Raw genomic sequence first — 25,769 nt, 5'->3', positions numbered from 1 at the left:
CTAAATAATATCTACATGGATACCTTCATGTCTTCAAAGTGCGGGCTTGTTAAAATGGGTAAAATACCATTTCTTCAATAAGGTTATCACTACTATTAGCATTTTATGGATCTCCAACAATGGCTACATTTGTTATATGTGATTTTTCTTTGATCCTTCCAGTGAGAAAATCATTAGATCAAAATATTTAGTTCTAGGAAGTGTGACCTATTTCTTTTGCAATAATGACATTCTATCTCTCATTTCTTTAGTTGGTATGCTAATATTGTAGTTGGAGTATAATGCAATCTTCTACTAAGGAGCACCTTTTGAATCAACTACAATAGTTCACTTTTCTTCAGCAAAGAAAGCAATAATCATATCTTATAAAGTTTGAGAAGGTATCTTATTGAATGTAAACTTAAGAACAGTGTTGTATTTAGTAGGTAGACTATTTAATATAATGGTTTTGGTATCCTCTTTATTTACCATTGCCTTGAATTATACTAGATGTCTCAGGTTAGATATCATATTGTTTATGTGTAGTATACATAGTGACTTTGTTAACCATCTTGAAACTGAATAGTTTTTAGAGTTAACTTTGCATTTATTGGTTTTACCCCCAAGAATGAATTCAAACTATCCCATATTTCCTTGGATGATTTTTTTAGATCTACATGATGTAGGTTTGAAACTAAGAGGGTAAGGTCAATCATGGCATTAGATTTATCATATTTGGTTTGCAATTCTAGTACTCTAGTCATATTTGTCAATGATTGCTCAAACATCTTTACTATTCTCCTAAGGCTTTTGTTCATTAGCTGCATCTAAATTTTACTTTATAGGTGTGGAAATTAAAACTTGACTATTTCTATAATTGAATTTCCATGGTTAATATCCTAATAAAAATATAAAAAGATATAATACTCTTTTGCTTGCTCTAAAAACTAAAATTTGTAACATAATTTCCATTGAATTGCAAAAATTTTGAAAGAAAATTAATTATTACAAACCTCAATATTTAGATTTTCCCCTTTTGAAATTAGAAATACATGATTAATTTTTTGTATATATCGATGGTTTAAGAAGGAATGCAAAGAAGCAATTCTAAAACAATTAATAATGATGAGAAATTAAGGAACTCAACCTCCTTTGGCATTCGATTTGATTTGGAAGCTTCTTTCCACTGATATCACAATGCCCTTAACATCGACAAATGTTTTCTTTGCAATGTGGCTTTGTAAACATGAAAGGTGACTTAGTTATTCAACTCCTTCAATGTTTCATGGTGACTCCATTGACTAGGGGTTTGAATCCTTCAATTCATATTTTTTGTATTTGATGTGACAACTATAAGAGATTTTGGTGACTCAACAAGTCATGGAAATGGATCAAGCCATATTGTAGCTCATTTGGAAATTGTTAAGTATGAAGGCTTGAAAAGGAAATATTATGGTGACTTGTAGATAATGGATCAAATAGATTGGTATCGTAACAACTTCATATTATTGAAATTTTTTCCCTCGTGTTGTAAATAAAATAATATGATTAATCTTGCATGGAGGAACAAATAGAATTGACCTTAATCTCCTTTGATTCATGAACACCTACATAAATTGGTCATGATTTGGCCCCTTAAAAGACTTTTATGAGAATCTAGAATTTTTATCAAGCCTTTTAAATTTTGTTGATCATCATTGAATCCAAGAGAAGAGCATACTTAACTATGCAAGAAAAAGAAAACATATATCTAATATGCATGACAAGTCCTAGACTTGATTCCACTCTGATACCATGATACAAGATCTATATACTCTAGATAAACTACATTACAAAGAACATGAGAGATATTTATGCAATATAAATAATTGTTATGAATAATCGAGTCAACTGTCACAATGAGATTTCAATATTTTAAAGTACAGTCCAAGAGGTCTTATTTATTTAAGACCCTAAAATATAATAAAAACAAAGTTGCTAATTGTTATAATCTAAGTCACTAAGGTGAATTTAATTTTTATATGCTATCATTTTTTAACCTTCTTAAAAGTCCCTTTCTAGAATTTTAGTATGGGTAAGGATCCCTAATCTTCCCCTACAATTTTGGGGTTTTGAATTACTAAAAGAGTTTTATAGAAATGCCAACAGAAAGCTCCATGTTAGGAATCAAGAAAAATAGACTGGAATATTATCACTTCTTCCAACATTTTATGGAAATGGAATTCTCCAAATTGACTTCCCAATAAAGATAAATGTGATAGTCAAGGATTACCCATGGAAGTTACCTTTACATTATGAACATATAGCATTCCAATGTAAATCCTTCTTTATCGCCCACTTCCCTAAGGTTAGTACAAGTAACTAGAAATAAAGGATTAAACCCACTTGGTGAGTTGGGGTATTCAAGCAATGTCATTTGATTAGAAAATAAGACCCCATGAAGCCTCAATTGTAATTCTTTCTTCATCATATTTTTAATTTAATTCTAGTTTGTCTAAGGCGAGGCTCTTTCTTATCCATCTTCTCTTTAACTTCATTCTGCTTTGTGTGGGGTTATCTTCTTTAATCTTTTATTTAACTTCATTCTCCTTTGTACTATGTGACACTATTTCTTTGTTCAATAATGATGCACACAAAAACCTAGGTGATATGGTTCTATCTCTTTCTTCTTTCAATGTCTCTTTCTTTCCATCCCTTGGTTGGTATTCTCCTTTTCCTTAAAGGGGAAAGGAACATTCAACATAATAAACATATAAGGCGTTTCATATAAGTTGTTTCGGTGTAGATTCATCATAACCTTGAATTTACTATGTGCCTAAAGAGGAATCATTGACATGCAAATTTTATTATTATTGCTAATAAACATTATAAACAAATACACACATATAGACACACACAATTATAATGTTTATTAGCAATAATAATAATATTTGCATGTCAATTATTCCTCTTTGCACATTGTAAATTCAAAGTTATGATGAATCTACACTGAAACACCTTATATGTTTATTTTTTTGAATGTTCATTTCCCCCTTTCAGGAAAAGAACACCAACCAAGTGATGAAATTATATATATATAGATATAGATATATAATTTTTGTAGGTTACAAATTCTATTATGAAGAACATGGGTATGTACACCTAATAAATTAAATATTCACATTGCTACAATAAAGAAATCTATTTTCACACAATTAAAATATATCATACATCAGTGTAACAATTTTACATTTAAATGCCTAAAGGGGTAGCTCAATTTGCCGAGTTCCCATTACTAAGTACCTCACCAATTGGGAGGTCATGGGGTCAAATCTTCTCAACACCCTTGGGGTTAGGCCCTGCTAGTTTGGCCGACAGGTGGATCCATTTAGGTTGATCTACCTGGATTTTCCCGTAGATGTAGCGGCCACCTACTGTCCATGAACCATAATAAAAAATAAATTGACATTTAACTATTTTGTAACCTTAAACCAATGTAGATCCATCTTAACTGTGGATCTATCTTGCATCGAGGGGGATCAAAGCCCTTAAGGTGCAAATATTTCTTCAATTTTTTGCAGTCTAAAATGGGTTTGCACTTTGAGGGATTTTATCCTAATTTATGCATATTGATCATACTTTGAAGAGCCAAGAGTTGGTGTTTTGTCTTATTTTAGCTTCCACCAACATTCCCTACTCTTAGGTGATTCTCCAACTTTGCATTGTGTCATGGAGATAGTCTTTATTGTGGTACTTGTAGTGATTCTCCAACCAACTAGTTTGTGTTATAAACAACTTAGAGGGGTAACAGATTGCATGTTTGGATGTGCTTAAATGTAATGTATTCTTTTTTATTATTAACAATAGAAAATTAGATGTCTTCTATCTTTGTTGTGTTGAAAGACACTTTTTATATCCCAATATGAAGGACATGTGTAATTAAGAAATGATTAATTATAGCAAAAAACAATATTTCAATGTGGCCCATAAATAAAATATTTCAATGTCTATTTTAAATAAAATGTTTTATTGTCAACTTTATATATGTGTGCTATATCTGTGTGCGTGCCTGATATATATATATATATATATATATATATATAGAGAGAGAGAGAGAGAGAGAGAGAGAGAGAGAGAGAGAGAGAGAGAGCATTTGAAAGTAGAACATTTCTTATTTTGCATGTAAGTGCTTTTTCAATTTAGGAGACATGTCACATTTTTTCAACTTTTAACATGGAGTTAAAAAGTGGCATTTAAAAAAAATATTAATAAAAAAAATTAATATCCACTTTATTTATTTATTAATCTATTTATAGTGAAAAAAATTATTATTACACCAAAAGATAAACGACCTACAATGAGGGAGATTATAGTTCCTTTTGAGTTCAACCTAGAATTGACAATAGGGAATTACAAAAATAGTAATAGCAAATAATATTTGAATTTCCTCTAGTAAATAAATTATTCAATGTCCACCATAACTTATATATATATATTGAAAGTAAACAAATTTTTATTTCATATATATATATATATATAATTGAAAGTAAAACATTATATATATATATATATATATATATATATATATATATATATATATATATATATATATATATATATATATATATATAGGGATGGATAACTCCCTCAATGCTTCTAAGTGGAATTTAAAAAATATATTAATACTATTTTCTTTTAAATGTCCACCATAAATAAAATATTTCAATGTTCAAGTTAAGCGAAATATTTCAAAATTCACCCTACACATAAAACTAGAAGTTTTTTATGGATAAATATTTTTAACAATGAGTTATCAAGTATAAAAGGTATGTGTAATATGTCTATAAAAAGCCAACATAAATCCATTTTAACTTCATGTGGAGATGGATCAAATCCCTCAAAGTGAAGGGAAAAAAAAAAATGAAAAAACTTGAGGAAATATGTGTGCATTTAAAGATTTGATCCCTCTAAGTACATAATGGATATTAAGATAAATTTGCAAATAACAATCCATAGACACATCTAAATTAGAGTCCATATAAGATGATTTTCATAAATGGAATACACTAATTTTAAGATAGATAAACAAGTATAATATTGATAAGATCTAGACTAAAAAACATAAATTACACAAATTTTAGAATAGATGAGTAAATATTATAATGATAAGATCTAAACTAAGACTATAGAGTTATTGTCATTATGTTTTTATTTCATTTAAACATTGAAATTAATAGTATTAAAAATTATGTATTAAGTAAAATCAATTTTCATATAATTATATTTTCTATATACAATTATAATAATAATAAAAAATTTATTTTTTATTTTTAATTTATTTTTTTGGTTAATATTTTCCGCACACTGTTTTTCAACTATTGGTTCTTTTTAAAATCGCTACTATGTTTATGACACTAATTAAAAAAACATAATATCCATTATTCATTACATTCCAATTACCCAACTAAAAAATCATACTATAGTAATAAAATAACCAAAAAAAAAACTTGGAGTATCTCGTACTGCATGGAACGCTAACGTGTTCAATTTGTAGAGCCCTCTTGTACGACCATATGGTCAAAAGGAGCTCCTCTGACCTCACATGTCGGAACCGTCATTGACTTACTCGTCACCCCATTCCTTTGCCGAGTGGCTTATAATGACATCTAAATGTGCCCCTTCCCTTTTGATTTCACTATATGTATCCACCTTAACTTCTTGCCATCTGTATAGGGTGGAATAGAGTACACACCCTCACATTGCTAGAGAAGAGATGTAATGCTATGCGTGGTTGGTTAACGTTTTAATTTAGTTAAATTATATAAATATTATAAAATAAAATAAAGAATATTTCTATGTATAGGTATAATAAATAATTTAATTAATTTAATTTTAAAAGTGGGGTTGTTGTTATTTTAGATAAAGTTGATTAGGTTAATAAAATGATAGATCACTTTTATAAAAATGGCAGTTACATTAAGCTTAATACGATTCCTGTATTTTGTTTTTTTTTTAAAAGTTGCATTTGCCATAAAATCTAATAATGCTCTTAATCATTTTAGCCAAAAGCTTATCGAAAGCAACCCTCTCACCCTCAAAATTTATGGTCTTTTGAAGATTCATAAGGATGAGATCTCCTAAGACCTATTGTTAACACAAAAGGTGCGCCCACTTATCTTCTTGCTAAATTCTTGGCTCAGAAACTCAAACCTCTTTTCGGTCGCATTGATTCCTTTGTTAAAAACTTTGCTTCCTTTGTTAAAAAGTTGAAGGATATAAGTCTAGAACCTGGGGATCTGTTAGTGAGCTTTGACGTTGTTTCCCTATATACTAATATCCCTATTCAAGAAGTCATCGATGTCATTAATCGGATCACTGATGATGACACAACCAAATTGGTTAGTCCAGGGTGAGTTCTATAAACAAACTTGTGGGGTTGCGATGGGTTCTCCTCTTTCCCCTATAGTTGTCAACTTATTCATGGAATACTTTGAGACCAAAGCTTTGGCCTTTGCTCAACTCCGCCCCAAGCAATGGAAGAGGTTTGTTGACGATACTTGCATCATTTGGCCCCATGGTTGTGAAAATTTAACTTTGTTTCTCAACCACCTTAATTCTCAACCTGACTCCATCAAATTCATGATGGAAATCAAGGTAGATGGGTGCCTTACTTTTCTTGATATTCTCCTCTCTAGAATGAATGATGGTTTTGTTTCTCACTTTCGCAAAAAAACACACATAAAACAATATCTTCATGTCAGTTCTCATCATTTTCAGGCACAAAAATTAGGGTTCTCAACACCCTTGCCACTCGTGCTCTAAGAATTTCTAATGAGAATCACTTAGAAGAGGACAAATCTCATCTTCTGAAAGTTTTTGAAAATAATGGCTATAGCAGGCAACATGGCCTCAGAGCTTTTCAAAGTTCTAGTAAAGAATCAGGGGTTAAACCTTCTCGTGATGATATAATCTCCAATGTTCAGCTTCCATTTATCCAGTGGACCACCAATAAGATTTCTCATATTCTCGAAAAGAACAAAGTTTTTGCTACCCTCAAACCACTTAATACCATTATAAATTCTTTTAGATCTGTCAAAGACCCTGTAAACCCTAAAGACATGAAAGGGGTTTACTCCATCCCTTGTTCTTATGGGATTCCCTACATTGGGGAAACTGGTCGTTCCATTAACCAAAGAATCCAAGAACATGCAACAGATATTGAGCACAATCCTTCTTGTTCCTCAACTTTGGTTGAACATGCAGTGAAATCCAAACGCCATGTATGGATTGAGGATTCTCGGGTCATCGTTAGGGTTGATCACTTCCATCATAGGAAGCTTAGAGAGACCATTGAAATTGAAAAGAATGTTATTAATCTTAACAGGGACAATGGCTGGAAGTTAAGTAGAAGTTGGATCCCTGCTTCTCTTCGTAAAATTGTTATTTATTATTATTATTATTATTATTATTATTATTATGTGTGTGTGTGTGGACTTTCTTACTAAAATATTCTCCAATATTTTAATATAATAACATTTAAAATTAATGGTTGAATATTATTAATCTTATTTAAAAATTATTTGATAAAAATAGATTAAACTTATTTTTAATTATGAATATATATTTCTTATTCTATTATTATTATTTTGATTTAATTTAATTGATTTGATTCAACATTATTTTAATTAAAAATAAAAATAAAATAAAATAAAACAAATCAAAGTGATAATAATAATAATAAATATATAATTTTATTCAACAACTAATTCCTAACAACTATTTTTTGATGGCTAATTCCAGAATCAGATGTATACCTGATATTTAAACATTCTGATTGATTGACTTTTTCACCTTTGTCCTGAGGATAAACCACATTAGATGGTTTGAAACGTCCTTATGATGTGATTAATCCCAAAGACATTATCAAAATAACTTACATTTATTTTTAATTTAAGATCTACTAAGTATAAATGGGATCAAATCTCTTTAGGTGTAAATTTCTTTTAAAATGAAAATAAATTTGATCTTGATAAATCGATAGATTCATAATTAAAATGAATGTAGACAAATGATACTTCATAAACCACATAAAATTTCCTTTAAAATATCTTACAATAAAAAAATTAATAGTTAATATTTGAATTATTACAAAATTTTATATTAATAAATCACATAATTTTTTTTTCCCATGGAAAATTCGTAATTTCATTAGATTAAGAAATTACATTCTGTAGATGCATAAGCATATTCCGATATTTCTATCAAGCAACACTGCGTCAGAAGAGGCAGTAATCATCAGCTACCCTTACCACACAGGGAGGTAGCCCAGACAGGGTCTAAATGAAAATCAAAATGTTACAAAATAACAACCGAGAATATTATCTTGATCCACACAGGGAGATAATAACAAAAAACATGAACAGTACCAACACTATGGCCGCATATCAAAACATAAACAGCATAGGAAATATGTACAAAAATATATATATCTGGTCCAAATATCATATCAAAATGTCCATAAATGGCCTATGATAGAACTGGTGGTGTTCTCCATCTATCTGTTCCATAATCAGCCAGTTGCCTTGCTCCCTAATCATGCCTTCTTTGGAAAGACAGTCAGCCTCTGTGTTCCACTCCCTGTATATATGATTATAGGAAAAATGGTCAAATAATGAAATCAGTCTTAAAGCCTCATCTAGAATGTTTCTCAATGTGAAAGTCTTGCAAGAAGATACTCTATTCAACCAATCACAGACTATCTTTGAGTCACCAAACAACTGTAATGCAATGCAACCCTTCTCCAATGCAAACCGGATGATATGATAAGCTGCTGAAAGTTCTGCGAAGTTATTAGTGCCCCTTCTAAAGCCCATAGATAGGCTGTAAGAGTGCCTCCCAGATAAGTGTAGAATGGCCCCTCCACCACAGCCAACTTCTTGAGCTGCCCCGTCAAAGTATGCCCAGGGTCTACCGAGGACAATCTGTTCCCGAGAGATAGATCGGGGAGGAGGGGAAGAAGGGTCATTAGGAATGAGGTCATAGTCAGCTTTGATCATGGCCACCAGACAAGGCCATCTAGGGGGGATGTTATGGAAAATCAAACGATTCCGAGCAATCCAAATAGTCCAGCAGAACAACAAGGGAAGGTTCCTCAGTTTATGAGGCATGACTGAATGGTACCACAAATCCCAGGCCTCAACCAGAGAGTCTGAAAGCCAATCACAATTTGAGGGGATAGCAGCAGACACCAGTTGCCAAGCACTACGCACAATGTGGCACTGAAGGAAAATGTGAGAAGCAGACTCCTCAGCATTGTTGCAGAAGTAACACCAGTGTGGACCATTAAAAGCACGTTTCAACAGGTTATCCCCCGTGGGGATCTTGTTCTTCAAAATACACCACATAAGAACTCTGGATCTAGGAGGCGCTTTAAGCTTCCAGAGGAGTTTCCACCATTGTAAAATGACCAGAGGCTTACGCGGATTAGCCAGGACCAAATAACCCTCCTTGGGTGTATATCTCCCAGATTTCGCCAGGGCCCAAATAATCTCGTCCTCCCCCTCCGTGATACGGATATGTGCCTCCAAAAGAGCCTGTGTGAAGTCCCTCCAGTGCTGCCTCCAAAGAGGTGGGATATTAAGCTAGCCAACAGATTTCCAAGCCTGTTGAAGAAAGGAGGAGTTGTGCTCATCTGCAATATGTGCCAGGTGTGTAATATTTTGCTCCTTTAAGAGTGCTAATAGCTCTGGAGGCAGTCTATGCCTGTCCCCACAACCAATCCATGATTCAATGCCTATGCGAACACTGTCCCCCGAATGAATCCTCCAAGTAATGCCAGCGCGAATGGGCTCCAAAGCCTTTAGGACAGCCTTCCAAATAATCGAAATACCAGTGAAGGGGCCAGCTGGCCTTCTGATCCAATCCACAACACGAGCTGGAGCAATGTATTTCGAGTAAGCAACCCTGGTCCATAAGCTGTCCGAAGCCACCAATTGCCAACCAAGCTTCGCAGCCAGCGCAGAAGAAAATTCATCCAGCTTCTTGAGGCCCCATCCCCCCCATTTTTTAGGGAGAGTGAGAGCATCCCAATTTACCCAAGCAAAAATCCTCCCTGGCTGTTTACCTCTCCATAAGAATCTGCTGCAAATATTTTGGATCCTGGAAAGTATGCCTCTAGGGATCCAGGCCAGGGACATCCAGTAAACAGGAGTCGCTTCCAGAACACTTTTGATGAGGGTCAATCGGCCAGCACGAGAGAGGAACCTATGGTACCAAATGCTGAGTCTTTTCTCCAGCTTGGCAAGGAGCCAAGTCCAATCCGCAATCTTGTACCCAATAGGTTTCAACTTGTACCCCAGATATTTCAATCCCTCAACCAGTTCCAGCTGCGTAAAGCGGAATCTGTCAAGTGCAAAATTTATTTCGTGCTGAGAGCATGCCGTGACTGTCAAAGTGGATTTTCCTTCATTAATGAGCATGCCCGTGGCCTTCTGGAATAAGGAGAATATATTTCTGATCGATGTGATGTCCCCAATGCTGCCACTAAGAAAGACCAGCACATCGTCCACAAACAGAAGGTGTGTAAGGACACAATTCTCCGTAATCTTTATTCCCCTGAGTCTGCCCCGCCTATGTTCCTCCGAAATGATCCTACTGAAACCTTCCATAACCAGAAGAAAGAGCAATGGAGATAGAGGGCACCCTTGCCTCAGTCCCCTAGCCGAGGAGAAGAAAGGGGTAGCGCTACCGTTAACCAAAACATTGAAAGGTATATTAGAGATGCATCCCATGATCCATTTAATGAATGAGAAAGGAAAACCAAGATGGGTAAGAAGCATCCTCAGGTAAAGCCAGTTTACCCTGTCAAAGGCTTTAGATAGGTCCACCTTCAAAATCATACCTTTACCTTTTTTGCAATGAAGGGTGTGCAACACCTCCTGAGCCATCCCAATCGCCTCATGGATTTTCCTGTCCTTCAGGAATGCAAATTGTTTAGGGAGGATATGCTTAGAAAGAATAGGCTTCACACGATTAGTAATAATTTTAGCAATAATCTTGTATAAAAAATTACAGAGCGAAATGGGTCGAAAATCATCAAATGTAGAAGGATTATCTGTCTTGGGAATGAGGGCTATGAAGGTGGAGGTGATGGTAGCTTCCAGACGCCCCGAGGTTCGAGACTCCTCAACGACACTGAGTAGATCCACCCCAAGCACATCAAAGAAAAATAAATAAAATTCAACGGTCCAGCCATCAGGTCCAGGGCTTTTGTCTTTACTGAACCACTTCAAAGTAGCTTCCAATTCATCTAGTGTGACTTCCCGAACAAGGTCCCCCTCATCTTCAAGTTCCACATATCTGGGGAAAAGCTGAGCAACTCTGATAAATGAATCCACCTGGATATCTTTTTCGTCTAATAAGTATGATGAGAAGTATAATTCTATTCCTGATCTTATAATAGAAGATCATTAGATAATGGAAAATAACAAACTAAATATAACTTTTGTATCTGAGAAGATAAAGGTATAAGGGGTTGATCTATTATGCTCGAGCATACACTTATTCGAGTTCGAGGTGCTTTCTTCATTATCTATTGGTATTACGAGTCGAAACATGGTTAGAGCACTTATGTGTCGCCAATACTGCATACGGTCGATTCAAATTCAGTAGCATATTCGGATTATCTTAAAATATAGCCGGCCAGGGGCATCTTATCGATCTTTGTTATAGCTATTGTAGACGCTGAAACAACTATTTTATCATCTACTGACATCGTATCATATAATCAATTCGTATCGATCAATTTCATTTGTCAAAATGGTGATGAAGTATCATATATCGGTATATCTATACCTTATCAAAAAATAAGGTATATCTCAGAAGATATATCTATTCTATATGACCAAAATCTATCAAAGTCTCTATAGTATTACGGTCGATCAAAAACATGATTGATCCATATAAAAATCATTAGGAAAATTACCTATCATGATTGGACCATATTCGAGGTGATTTGGGGGGATCGAAATGATCCAAAAAATACAGATCGGTTCCAAATATAATGGAGATTAAAATTATTGATTCGTTTTATATTCATAATATCCCGTTATTAGCCATCTTTATTGGGCATATATTAGAAGATTTGGCTATATATGATCTTATCAAATTAAAACTTTTTACTAACTAATGGAGATCCAATGGCACATTCGGTCAAAATTTATGATACATGTATTGGTTGTACCCAATGTGTACGAGCTTGTCCCACAGATGTATTGGAAATGATACCTTGGGAAGGATGTAAAGCTAAGCAAATTGCTTCTGCTCCAAGAACAGAAGATTGCGCAGGTTGTAAGCGGTGTGAATCCGCTTGTCCAACAGATTTCTTGAGTGTACGTGTTTATTTATGGCATGAGACAACGTGTAGTATGGGTCTAGCTTACTGATCAATATGCACAATAAAAAAGGTTAAATCCATTTCATATTAATATTTTTTTTTATCCACTGATAAAAACCCATACTTGAGATCTTGGATCAAGTATGGGTTTTTATCAGTGGAGATGCAAAGTATCTTCTATAATGAGCGAATTACCTTGGCTCGCTCAACTATAATTGTTGGTTTGCCTATATCTGGGGTTCCTTAGTCCCATTATTTCCCACCCATAGAAGGAGGGAATGATCTGATTCGATGGTATACTCTAGGTATTTGTTTACTCTAACTCCTTTTCATTATATATACATTCCGTCCATTACCATTTCCAATTTGATAAATTATTGATCCAATTGAAAGAATAAAGAGTATAACTGGACAGATCTTATTGATTTTCATTGGAGAATGGGAATTGACGGATTTTCCATCGGACCTATTTGACAGGATTTGTTACCACTTTGGCCATTTCAGTTGCTTGGCCAATTACTCAAAATCCTCGATTGTTGCATTTACTGATGTTAGCAATATACAGTAGCCAATTAGGATCATTTTCTCCTCGGTATATTATACCTTTATTTCCTATGCGGGAACTGGAATAAATTTTCGTTCACCCACTTCTATCCGTACGGAGGGAGGGGGGGGAAAGACGTTTCTATTTGGCCACAATACACTGCGAGTAATTCTATCTTTCCGCTAATCGGAGCTTTAAGTATAGGTCTCTAGAGATCTGATAGACCAACATTAGGTTCAAGAATATTGGATAAGAAATAGTATTCTATTTAGGGTTCTTCATCGCTTATACAATGAAATTGCCAATTTTTTCACATACCCGGTTACCCTACATGGGTAAGTGCATTATTATAGTACATGTATGCTTCAATAGCCGGAGTTCCATTGAAAAAAGGGAATGGGTTAATTCAAACATGGAATTGCTACCTCATACTCATTTTATATTTCTTTTCATTGTGGTTGGTAATGATAGGAATGGTTCAAATCGTCTATGCAGCTCCAACTTCTCTGGTCAACAGAATTGGAAAAGGAGGATAGTCTTCACTATCCCATATGGTTTTGTAATTATCGGTTCCACGGCAGATACAGGTCTCAATGGATCCATTTGAAAATGATCTTTCATGAATCAATTGATGCGACATTTTTCTTCTTAGCGGGAACAAGTGACGATAGGATACATACTCTTCTTCTTGATGAAAGAAATGGTAGGTCTATACCAACTATGTCCAGTAGTTTTGAAATGGCTTCTCTTGCATTGCCGGAAATCAGTGGTTTTGTGGCAGAATCTATGAGATTCTCTTCCCGATAAAAAAAAATGACTGAATATTCTTCGACCTTTCAAATTGAATCATTGTTATTGCAATAGCGGCAATTGGAACAATATGAACTCCCATCCACTTGTTGTCTATGTTACATTGAATATTCTATATAAGTTGAAAATGTGACGAACTTTCATTTAACAGATTCTGGACCAAGAGATATTTTCATCCTGATATGTCTCTTTCTACTCATAATAGGTAGGTATTGGTGCTTATCCTGCCTGATCCAGTTATCTCTCTATTCAATTTTATTTTTTATCTTTTTAAATTTTAATGGAATGGAGCAAATGAAGGATTCGTCTTTCTTTTATTTGAATCTATTTTATTTGAATCTAATATAGTTCAAGTTATTTCAAGTAGTGATTCCATCATTCTATAATCACTACTTGAAATAACTTGTACCAGTTATTGATGTCACTTATCAATCACATAAAAGAACTGGATCGAATCTATCCTTCCTTTTCCTTCCAGGAATTCGGTCCATTTATGGTTCCAACCATCCATAGCTGTGTAACCCTATTCCTAATAGATTGACCCCCAAATAACGGATCCAAACTATAAAAAATCCTAAAGAAGCCACAATTGCCGGTTCCTCACCCTGCCAACCCTTATTCATTCTAGTATGCAGATAGATTGCGAATATGGTCCAAGTAATTAATGCCCAAGTCTCTTTTGGATCCCAGCTCCAATAAGATCCCCATGCTTCATTGGCCCATATTGCTCCAGAAAGAGTACCTATGGTTGAAAGAGAAAAACCGAGACCAATCGCACGATAACTCCAATGATCTAATTGTTTAATCAATTGACATTTACGATAATTCGTTGATGAAAAATCAACAGTGTATTGTAAATCACTTTTTTGCTTTTCATGTGAATAAAAATTTTCATTGGGAAGAATGGCTCGGGAAAATAAATTGTCCATCACACCAAAAATAACCTATCTATTTACTCCGAACATAATCACTAGAAGAGCTATGGATGCTAGGGATCCACATAAAAGGGTTGCATAGCTGAACAATATCATACTTACATGCATCATTGACCAATGAGATTGTAGCGCGGGTACTAACATTCCGGATCGTTGCATTTCCTCCAGAAGACCTAAAGTAGCAAAACCATGAGTTAACATAGCACTTGGCATGGTGATTGCACCTAACCACTGATCATCTCGACTCCGTACTTCTAGAAGTATATGGAACACGGATGAACTCCAAGAAAGGAACATGAATGATTCATACAAATTACTCAATGGTAAATGTCCTGAATAAAGCCAACGATTAATTAATAATCCCATTGTACAAAGAAAAGTAACTATCATGCCCTTTCCTCCCGAACTACTTAGTCCTTCAATTCGATAAACTAAGGTTCCCCAATAAATGAGAGTGACAACCAAAATGAGAGAAAAAGAGATGTGAGCCAATATATGTTCTAAAGTTATGAATATCATAATAAACTCATTTATTCGTTTTATTCCCGAATGAGATCTATGATGGAAAGATAGGATTGATCCATCACAATGAAAATAGATTGAACATATATTGTTACATAGGAAGAAGTGATTGATGAGATCTTCCTGGAAAAATACCGCCACTCGGATTTGAACCGAGATGCTCTCACACTACTTCCTAAGAGCAACGTGTCTACCAATTTCACCATGGCGGCTTCGTAGGGACCATACTAGCTTATTTACACCAGATCGTCAATGTTATGGAACGTGTCTAGCAGAGGGAGTGATCTGTGAATATAATATAAGTCCAAATAAGATCTAAGTTCGGGCATTAACATTTGAATCAATTTTATGTTGGTTGATAGTTATAACGGAGCATGGCGCAGCTTGGTAGCACGCCATCTTGGGGTGATGGAGGTCATGGGTTCAGATCTCGCTGTTCCGAAAGAGAATGGGAAATAGTCACATGCGTTATCGTACAAAGAATATATGTAAATTTTCGCTTATTTCGCTTACGATGGGAAGAATCGGAACAACTAGATTCCAAACAATAAATGGTTATACCATCACTTTATAATTTTTTTGATTGGATGGTTTGATTATATACATATCTAGAACGAAACTATGTTTCTGATCCATGATCTCCCATATGATTATTATCATGTTAGACTTTCCAATTTTAGGGGAGACATCCAAATATATTTATAGCTCCCAATAATATTACATACAGGCTAATATTACCATATATAAGCTGTTAATGAATGAATTGATCCTATTTTGAGCTACTAAGATGTAGAAGGGGGTTTCATCAATAGGATCAAATTGCACTAGATTAGTCAGCTCTTTTTATGTATCTCTGTCACAATGGTTTGGGCATTACGCATTATAAATGGTAGAGATACGAAGAAAGATGATTACTTTTAGTTCTCCTAAAGGATTGAGCACTTCTTTTTATCCAACCATAAAGGAGGGAAAAAATGGGACCCAATAGGGGGATGAATCATTGGGAGGAGCAGAAACAGAAGAAGAATGAATCAAGATATCTGAAACTATAGTAATTATTCGCCATAAAGCAATAACGCGCATCTATTACGAAATGCACGAGCAATTCCATAATGAAATAATATCATCCCCATGCGTGATTCCATAGGTTCTCTTTATTTATAAATAATAATAAATTAATCCTAGTTTTGGATCGGAATGGATGGATTGGGATGTTGATAAGATTATGCTACATTTTCGGTAGCATAATGGTAATGCTGAAGTTCATTCGGGATCCTTAAAAAAAAAAAGGATTAACTCTAATCCCTTTCTAGTGGGAAGGCAGAATGGATAGAAGAATGGTTTATAAATTCATCATTTATCCAGATTGGCTGAAGGAAAGTACTGTAGTGGAACTAATTAATGACCGTGTCCTTTTCGTACGACCACCCTTGGGAGTACCCGAATAAAATGATTTTGGATCACTGTTCTCCAGGGTCCTGGAGGGTGGTGTCGTATATTGGCTCGTGTTGTGCTACGGGTCATCCAAATCAATTGCTGTCAATTTTGATTCGGATGATCCAGAGGAATCATCATTGACTATGCAATAAAAACTTTTCGAATGACTGGTGGAGATAGATTTAGCTAAAGAAAAAGCTTTTATTGCGGCCCGATATGCTTTTCCCTTCCGAACATTTTTACGAATTTTTTTTTTTGATCTAGAAGTACGCTTTTTTGGAACTGCCATAATTAACAATGGGGTTAATTCATATATTGTGATGTGAAAGACATCTTATGTATTTCATTTATTCATTTCTCTCGTAGATAGATAACTCTGCATATTCTTTATCTAAATATGCTGCAAATTGAATCAATCCATTCTCTCGACAAAAACGTTAAAATAATAATGGAATCTACCAATTTAAATTGAAAGGTCAATTTTCATGATATATTTTCATATATTTTATATGATATATTCATATAACAATCAATCTTCAAATTGATATCTTTCTCATCATTTCGGAATGAGTTTCGCTCGGTCCTTGATTCTTCGAGATAATCTCATCCTTCTTGTTCGTGTTCTTGCCATATCCTGAATTTAAACTAATGGGATCAAAATCCCGATTGTAATATCTTTTCAATTGGAAAGATAGTAAAAGATGCGGAAATCTCAACCAATTTTGAGTGAAAGGCTTTAAATATTCTTCCGGTGTTTCATTTCCAAGTTCCATAAAGTTATGGATAGGAAAGAGTTTAATCGAATAGAAATTTTTTCTATCAATCATACTACTTTGATGATTGAAGCGATATATGAGGATCGATAATGTAAGTACTACTATACCTTTGACCAAAAAATATGGAAGGGCTTACATTAGGTTTAGGGATAATCAGGCTCGAACTGATGACTTCCACCATGTCAAGGTGACACTCTACCGCTGAGTTATATCCCTTCCCTACTCTCATCTGGAAGGAGAACTGACTTATGAATAATAACTTACCAAAGGGTCGAGAGACTCAACACAACTATCCCACTATTTTATCTCGAACAACTTGAAGCCAGACCTTCCTTCTTTTCACACTACTACGAAAAAAAAAATTGGAGCCTATTCTGAGTGAATCCTGTCGAAAGTAGTATTTCCTACTGATTCGAATCATAACATATGGTCCCGTAAAATCAGTAATATTTTACCTATCTTGATCAAGCAAGTTTTACATGAACTTGAATCAGCATGTTTGATCCGATCTAGCACTAGTGCATACGGAAAGAACTCAATATTGTTTGGAAGAACAAGGAGAACAAGATCGAGTCAAGATTATACAGAGATGATACAGATCAAATTGTTCTTCTTGCACCAAGGAGAAGACCCTATGCAACCGTTAACTACTTTATAGAAATAAAGTGAAATCCTACCGGAACAGAATTTGTAACTAGCACTGCTATCCTCTCTCCTAGCGAGCAAATATTTACCCCCGTGGATGGAAATACTTCTTGATCTGGATCGATGTAAGAGTACAACTACATTTCCAAAATCCATGTTGTCTATTCGGAACAGGTTGACCCCTTCGCTCTCTCGTGGAACAATCCTCTTCCCGCTGAGCCCTCACTTTTCCACCGGTCCACAGAAACAAGATATAGGACTGATGTCATTCATCAGTTCATCATATCAGATCAAAAATAACTTTCTTTTTCGTATACTCTCCCTGGTATCGGTTGCTATTCGTGTGGACTTACGTAGTCGATCATATCATATCTCAGATATATATGGATATATATCTCCCTCAACATAGGTCATCGAAATGATCTTGGACAACCCCAACAAAAGCACGAAAGCCATGATCTTTCATTAAATTGGTTCCTGTTCAAATTCGAACAGTGTATAACCACATGGATAAGCTCACATTAACCCGTCAATTTCGAATCCAATTTGTGATTTGGAGGAATGATATATCGAGATATCAAGAAGGAATTAGCATGTAATAATGTCGATTCATACAAAAAGAGTATTTATTCACGCACTGTACTTATAGGATGGGAATAGAGAAGCAAGAGGGAATCCCGAAGATTTTGCATAATCTTTTTTACCGAAAAGGACAAATAGGATTCATTAGTGTTTGGTTAGAATACGAAAATGTGTTTGACTTAATTGGTTCCAGTTACTCGTTGAGACATAATGTATAAAGGAAGGGAATATTAATATTCTCGAACAATGAGAATAATCCAATTTATCTTACTTTGAAACAAAAAAAAAATTGAACGAGAAGCCGTATGAGGTGCAAATCTCATGTACGGTTTTGTAGAGTGACAATGAAGAAAACTTATCTGTCAACTCTTCCACTATCACCCCCAAAAAACCAAACTCTGCCTTACGTAAAGTTGCCAAAGTACGATTAACCTCTGGATTTGAAATCACTGCTTATATACCTGGTATTGACCATAATTTACAAGAACATTCTGTAGTATTAGTAAGAGGAGGAAGGGTTTAAGATTTACCCGATGTGAGATATCACATTGTTCGAGGAACCCTAGATGTTGCCAAAGTAAAAGATCGTCAACAAGGGCGTTATAGTGCGTTGTATATTCTTACTTATCTAATACTTGTATCATTTCATGATGATGCCATGTGAATTGCTAGGAACATGTTAAGTATATAGCTAACCTAATAACGAACGTTTTGTAAGGGGACTAGAGCAGGCTACCGTGAAAATAAACACGATCTTATTTTTCATTGGAACTATTATATGTCCAAGGTTCAATATCGAAATCATTTTCGAAGTTTTCCCTGATTTTTTCAACAGAAAATTCAAAAATACCTTGACCTTTTTAGAACGGGTTCAAGTCAAATAGCAATGATTTGAAACACTTTTTTATACACTATTTTTTAAACCTAAGGACTTGATCGTATAGATATGTAAAATACAAGATTTCCAATCATAGAAAAAGAAAGAAATGGAACGAATACTCAATCGAGAGTGAGTAAACAGAATTATATGCATAAAGAATATATCTCATCTACGCAGATATAATAATGTGGAAAGCCGTATTCGACGAAAGTTGTATGTACGGTTTGGAGGGAGATCTTTCATACCTTTAGAGATCCACCCTACAATATGGAGTAAAAAAGCAAAAATAAATGATTTTTAGCCTTTATGAAATAGATTCTTGAACCTTTTTCACACTCATGTCACGGCAAAGTACTGCAGAAAAAAAAAAAACTGCAAAATCCGATCCTATTTATCATAAGCGATTAGTTAACATGGTGGTTAACCGTATTCTTAAAAATGGAAAAAAATCATTGGCTTATCGAATTCTTTATCGAGCCATCAAAAAGATTCAACAAAAGACGGATAAAAATCCACTATCTGTTCTATGCCAAGCAATACGTAGAGTAACTCCCAATGTAACAGTAAAAGCAAGACGTGTGGGTGGATCGACTTATTGAGTTCCCACTGAGATAAGATCAACCCAAGGAAAAGTACTTGCCATTCGTTGGTTATTAGGGGCATCTCGAAAACGTTCGGGTCGAAATATGAATTTCAAATTGAGTCACAAATTAATGGATGCTGCTAGAGGGAATGGCAATGCTATACGCAAAAAGGAAGAGACTCATAGAATGGTAGAAGCCAATAGAGCTTTTGCACATTTTCATTAACTCATAAACAGGATCGAGATCTACCTATCTATATAGTGGTTTTATATATTCTAATAAATTAGAAATTGATTCCCGTTCAGATCGGACAATATGTTTATCGGAACAAAAGAGAAAAAATAAAAAGAAAAAAGCATAAATCATAGATAGATCTAAGTCCTCTTGGGAAGGCTTCCTTAAGGAAAAAGGAGATAGATTATGGAGGAATATTCGATCCTATTCATGAGATTATGTAAATCTACTAAACTTGGAAGTTAGAAACTTTTTCTACTCTTTCGGAGATTGAAATAAATTACTAATTCATGATCTGACATGTACAAAGTGAAAACTTCATTTTCAAGTATACCCTGAGATCGTTTGAAAGAGTTTCATTTGCTTTTCTTCCATTCTGGTTTATGGTCTTTCTGGCTATATGATCTATCCAGGGGAAAGATTTAGCTTCAAGAAATAGTAAATGATCTCATAGATACACAAATGTATAACTCTCCAAGAATTTGGATTGTGCTTATATCCATAACTGTAGGAATTGGGTCCGAACTTTACTTTTTCCAGTCTCTTTTCATCAATGGACCCCTTATGAAGGGAAGAAGTGCGATTAATTTTACAAATTATTACCTCTCTAATAAAATAGATTGAATAGATATCTATCTTTCTTTTTTATAAATGTTTCTATGGACATGTGGAAAAGAGAAAGAAAAGGACTGTTACCCCTACCTCCACTCGGACCAAGACATCACTTTTACCGAAAAAAGTTAAAGTTTTTGAAAATATTTTTTATTTTGTACCATATTCAATTCTTTAGGTTTCTATTGAATTGAAAAAGAAAGGATGTTCATTCAGTCGTCTTGTTTATTTATAGGAAATCTCCTCCAGATAAATTTTTGTTTTATGATGAACCTATATGACCAATCGTATATCAATACTCGAATACGCTATCTCTAACATATGTTCATTCATAGATCAAGATATTTTTCATATATATATATGAATGGAATAGAATTTCCTTTTGGGATGCCTTGATGGTGAAATGGTAGACACGCAAGACTCAAAATCTCGTGCTTAAGAGCATGGAGGTTCGAGTCCTCTTCAAGGCATAATATTGCTCATGCTTATTGAATGAGCAATATTATGGCAAATCTCGTAGAGTATCTCAATAGATTGAGATAGATTCTCTATTGATACGAGGTATTCCGACGATCGATTACCTACAAGTTAACGCTGTTGGAATAGGACAGTGGATCACAGGTAGGATTAGATCTTCTCTACCTAATGAGGAGTCCATTCCGAATACACCCTCGTATTATGAGGTATATTTCATTAAGGACACCGATTGAGAAGATCGATACATAGATTGACCAGATACCACCTCTATCAAGATCTTGCAATATACTGGAGTTACGACCGAACTTCAACAACTATATCCATGTCGGATCCTGTGACTCTATCCTTTCCTCTCTTCAAATAGTGTGGGAAAAAATAATGCTAGAACCGAAATCGAGGAAATAAGGAGTAAGCATAGTCTAGTTAACTTAATGAGATATTATTAGACTATGCTTACTCTTACATGGTTGAGATCTCGGAGTGAGGAACCTAAAATTAAAGATCTATCAAGTCTTTATAGGATCTTAAATTGGAGCATATGTAGAACCTCTCATTGATTCCCACGACCCTACTTCCCGATTAGTTTTCTTTTACTTCATTCCATATTCTCCCATCTGATATCAAATCTTAATCCTGTTGTATGAATTGAGTGTTAAATTTCATTGGGAAAAAGCCATTTCTTCTCCAACAATGTCTTTGTAATTTGCTCCAATAACATTCTGTTAGATAGGAACAAATTTGATAAATATTGATAACTCTCGAATAGAGTATTATAAAGAAAAGATTCATTAGATAATAACCTATTGGTTCCAAGCCATCTTTGGCGATGAATTAACGATTGGAAGCGGTCAACCCTTTCTCTCGAACTTTTGGTCAACCAACGGTTATATGAATATATAGGAAAATATGGCTGCATACGTTCCAATTGGATACCAATCGCTTGAATTCATTTGAAATGCTCGATATTTCTATGTCTAAGAGACAATGGTTTCCACAAATTCATGACCAAAACCGAATTGATCGTGGATTTTGAATCATATCTACAAAAAAAACTTTGGATACTTTTTTTAGGGAAAAAATTAGGTTGTGCTATTAATCTTCTTGCACCATAAGTAATATAAAGCCTTTTCAGCAGTTCTTCATTTGCGAAAAATTCTCGGCGTGAAAACACAGGGCGCTGCTCTTGAAATAGGAAGGAATCCCAAAGAAATCGTCTTCCTATAAAGAACAGTGGTTTCTTAGAGTATTTATATTGCTTCAGATATTGTATAGGAAATAGAGATCTGTCCATCTGCCGTTTTCTTAACGATCCGAACTGATACGAAGATCCCAATGAATTGGGTGTTTTTATATGATCGAATCTATTACTGCGAAGAAAACTAAGATGCCAGATCCTAGGAGTCCAAACTACATTCTTTATGAATTCTTCATCCATATCCCTTTGTTTTGCGTCGGGAGTAAACTTCAATTCATATTCTTTCATAAATCGTATCATATCTAGATGATCTCTCATTTTGAGTTGAGGAGCAAATGTGATCTGATCCTTATCGGACTTACCCCGACATATTCCTAACCTAGAAAATGGAAACTCCACCAGAATACTTTCTAAAAGACTAGAAGCTATATCAAGATCATGCTCAGCTAATTTATTGAAAGGAATCCAATTCTCTCTATTTCGTTCTAATATAGACCAAGAATCTCGAGCCGCTGATCCGGCCAAGCAACCCAAAATATGGGGAAGTATGGTCAATTCCTTCATAGTTGTTTCGACAATCGAAGGTTCTAAATACCATTTGGACAAATAACAAAACCTTTTCTTCCATAATTCCTTTTTGGTAGATAGAGGATTCATGGGAGAATTTCTTCTAAGCGTATTTTGTATAAAAGCCTTTCCTACTTTGTAGATAATTCTTTCGTCATTTTGACCGGATCCAACCTGATTATCCATAGATTGTAAATGAAAAATTTGCCTATAAATAGCGGATCAAATTGTATTAGTGTCTATAACTGATTTATTTCGGGTAATACTAAGTATTAAGGCTTCATCGGCCAGTGCTGCTAGATCTCGTGCAGCATAATCTATGGTTATAGATCCAAATTCATCGGGAAATTTTCCCGAGTATAATCCTTTGCTACATAAAAGAATAGGAATTCCCTTTGTCGTTGTGGGATAACAAGAATTCGAATATTGATCGATCTATCTAATCGATTTGGAGCTATTAGAGCTGGATCCACTCTTTGGGGGATATGAGTCGAAGCAATAACAAGAATATTTCTCATAGAATCTTTCTCACCATCTCTAAATCTAAAGAGATTGTTCATTAATACACTAAGGAACAAGTCAGTGAAGCCAAAACCAAATAAATAGTTAGCTGCGTCATTTAAATTCAGTTCATGAATGTTTGGAATCCATATTATGCAAGGAGACATGCTTTTCGCCAATTCTAAGGTAATATGGAAATCTTCCATTTTGTCTTTCACAAAAGGATCAAACTCAGTAGGAATACGTTCAACAGGGTAATCTAAATACTCACCATACCAAAGCTTCTTCAGAGATATTCTTATTAAAGGAACATATGAGTCTGCTGCTAGACTTTTGACCAAATAGGATCGGCCAGTTCCCATAGGACCTATCAGTAAAATCCCTTTGGAAAGTAATGATCCTGAGTGGAGTGAGAAAGGTTTTCCATGAAATGTGGGGTTGGTTTGACACAATATTTGTGAAGAGGTAATCTTCTGACAAAAAGCAAGGAATACCCATCTTTCTGCTAAACAAAATGGATTGAACCCGTAATTAATTAGACCTTTTTGATAAGTGTAGGCCAAATATCATAAGTGAATAAGCCCTAGCTGTCTAATGATTTGATCTCCAAATTCATTCTTGAATAAATTATGACTGTAAGTCAAAATTGATTCAAATTTAAAAAGGGTTTTTTCCGTCATTAGAAACTGAACTAGTAAGTTTATCTCTTTTTCGGAGATATCCATACTAGAGCACAATCCGTTCAACTCTCATATTATAGTTATAAGCAATTTTATATTTCTATTCTTCGTCTTCCTCTTCGTCTTCGTCTTCCTCTTCATAGAAAAAAAACTATTAATAATCTGTGGAAGAGAACTGGATCTGTCTATTGTATAATAGAGAAAGCTATTAGGCACGGGAGGATTAATCATTTTTTGCAACTCTATCACGTATGATGGATGCTTTAAATACTTGATGAGTTCAAAGTATCTCTTTATATTGATAAAGGTGAAAGAAATAACTTTAAAATATTGAAGAATAGAATACCCAAGGCAGATTTAAAATGAGAGTTTGCAAGGGAGGTAAGCTGAGGGAAAGTGTTTGCAGTACCTCCCTGACCGTCCTGCATTTTCCAAATAGTATTAATATCCTTCCTGCCATTAGCAAACTCGTGATAAAATTTTGTGTTAGCATCCCCTTCCTGGACCCAAATGGCTCTGCTCCTTAGTCTCCATTTTTCTTCTCTATCCTTGAGAATTTTCCCTCGATTCGAATAGATGGAAGAGATATGGTGCTTGTGTTCTTCGGACTGATAAAGACCACCTTGCTCCTGCTCAAAAAGCCCTAGCTCTGCCTCAATTTGTCGCAGTTCAAGGTCCTCCTGTAGTCTTTTATGATGAGCCCAAGTTCTGGACATCTTTTTCAGCTCAGCAAGGTTATGGATAAAACCAGCAGTAACAGAGCCCCTTTCCCCAGGGGGATTCCTTTTCCAATAATCTGTGACCATGCTGATGAAAGAGGCATCCTTAAGCCAGGTAGAACTGAATTTGAAAGGCCCTTTCGGCTTGTCTCGACCATTATCCAATTCCAGAAAAATAGGAAGGTGGTCTGAGAGACCGCCCGAGCCTACCCAGTGCCGGATGTTAAGCCCCAAATCCATAACCTGTTCCTTGACAAGAAATCTGTCTAGCCTTCTAGCCAGACCATCCTCCCCCACTCTATTGTTCCTCCAAGTAGCATGCAGTTTAGCAGCCGGGATGTCAATGAAATGGTGTTGATCCAAGATGGAGGAAAAGTAGTCCGAGAGGGGATCCCTTTGTGCTCGGTGACCCCAGGATTCCGCATGGCCTATGGAAAAATTGAGGTCCCCCCCAACAATAAGGTTCTCAGCCGAAAAGAGATCCGTCTTTAGAAGGTGGCCCCAGAAGTCGGGGCGGTTCTGGCAGGTCCCGTAAATGTTAACAATCTTGAAGGAGAGTCCCAGCTCTGCAGAGTAAACATCAGCTCCAAGGAAATCCCTACCACCCCAACCATTGATCTCCTCAATAGAACGAGTATTAATACCCACAGCAAGGCCACCAGAACGGCCATGGGCATCCAAACCAAAAAATCTCCACCCTGGCAGAAAATGTTCCAG

General features: G+C 35.0%; 1 protein-coding gene across 1 annotated transcript; it reads right to left on the bottom strand.

Moving 5' to 3' along the window:
* Positions 1 to 8,459: 8,459 nt before the first annotated feature.
* Positions 8,460 to 11,631, bottom strand: LOC149236620 (uncharacterized). Its single transcript, XM_089368979.1, has 4 exons — positions 11,562 to 11,631; positions 9,663 to 11,404; positions 8,770 to 9,572; positions 8,460 to 8,595 (listed from the first exon to the last, which is right to left on the bottom strand). Exons 1-4 carry the CDS (start codon positions 11,629 to 11,631, stop codon positions 8,460 to 8,462), a joined length of 2,751 nt encoding a protein of 916 aa, XP_089225105.1.
* Positions 11,632 to 25,769: the final 14,138 nt, after the last annotated feature.

Source organism: Pinus tabuliformis, chromosome 8 (assembly GCF_031772625.1).
Source record: "Pinus tabuliformis cultivar Carrire ecotype Pingquan chromosome 8, CPIR1, whole genome shotgun sequence".
Lineage (NCBI taxonomy): Eukaryota > Viridiplantae > Streptophyta > Pinopsida > Pinales > Pinaceae > Pinus > Pinus tabuliformis.
This window is presented reverse-complemented; position numbering and strand designations above follow the sequence as displayed.

What these genes read in the sequence shown, in the direction of transcription:
- LOC149236620 (XM_089368979.1), bottom strand. Translation starts at nt 11,631, where the DNA reads ATGCTACTGAATTTGAATCGACCGTATGCAGTATTGGCGACACATAAG. An exon ending in CTCTAACCATGTTTCGACTC is followed by an intron (nt 11,405 to 11,561) that starts GTAATACCAATA and finishes TTATAAGATCAG; the next exon opens with GAATAGAATTATACTTCTCA. An exon ending in AGCAAAATATTACACACCTG is followed by an intron (nt 9,573 to 9,662) that starts GCACATATTGCA and finishes CTTTGGAGGCAG; the next exon opens with CACTGGAGGGACTTCACACA.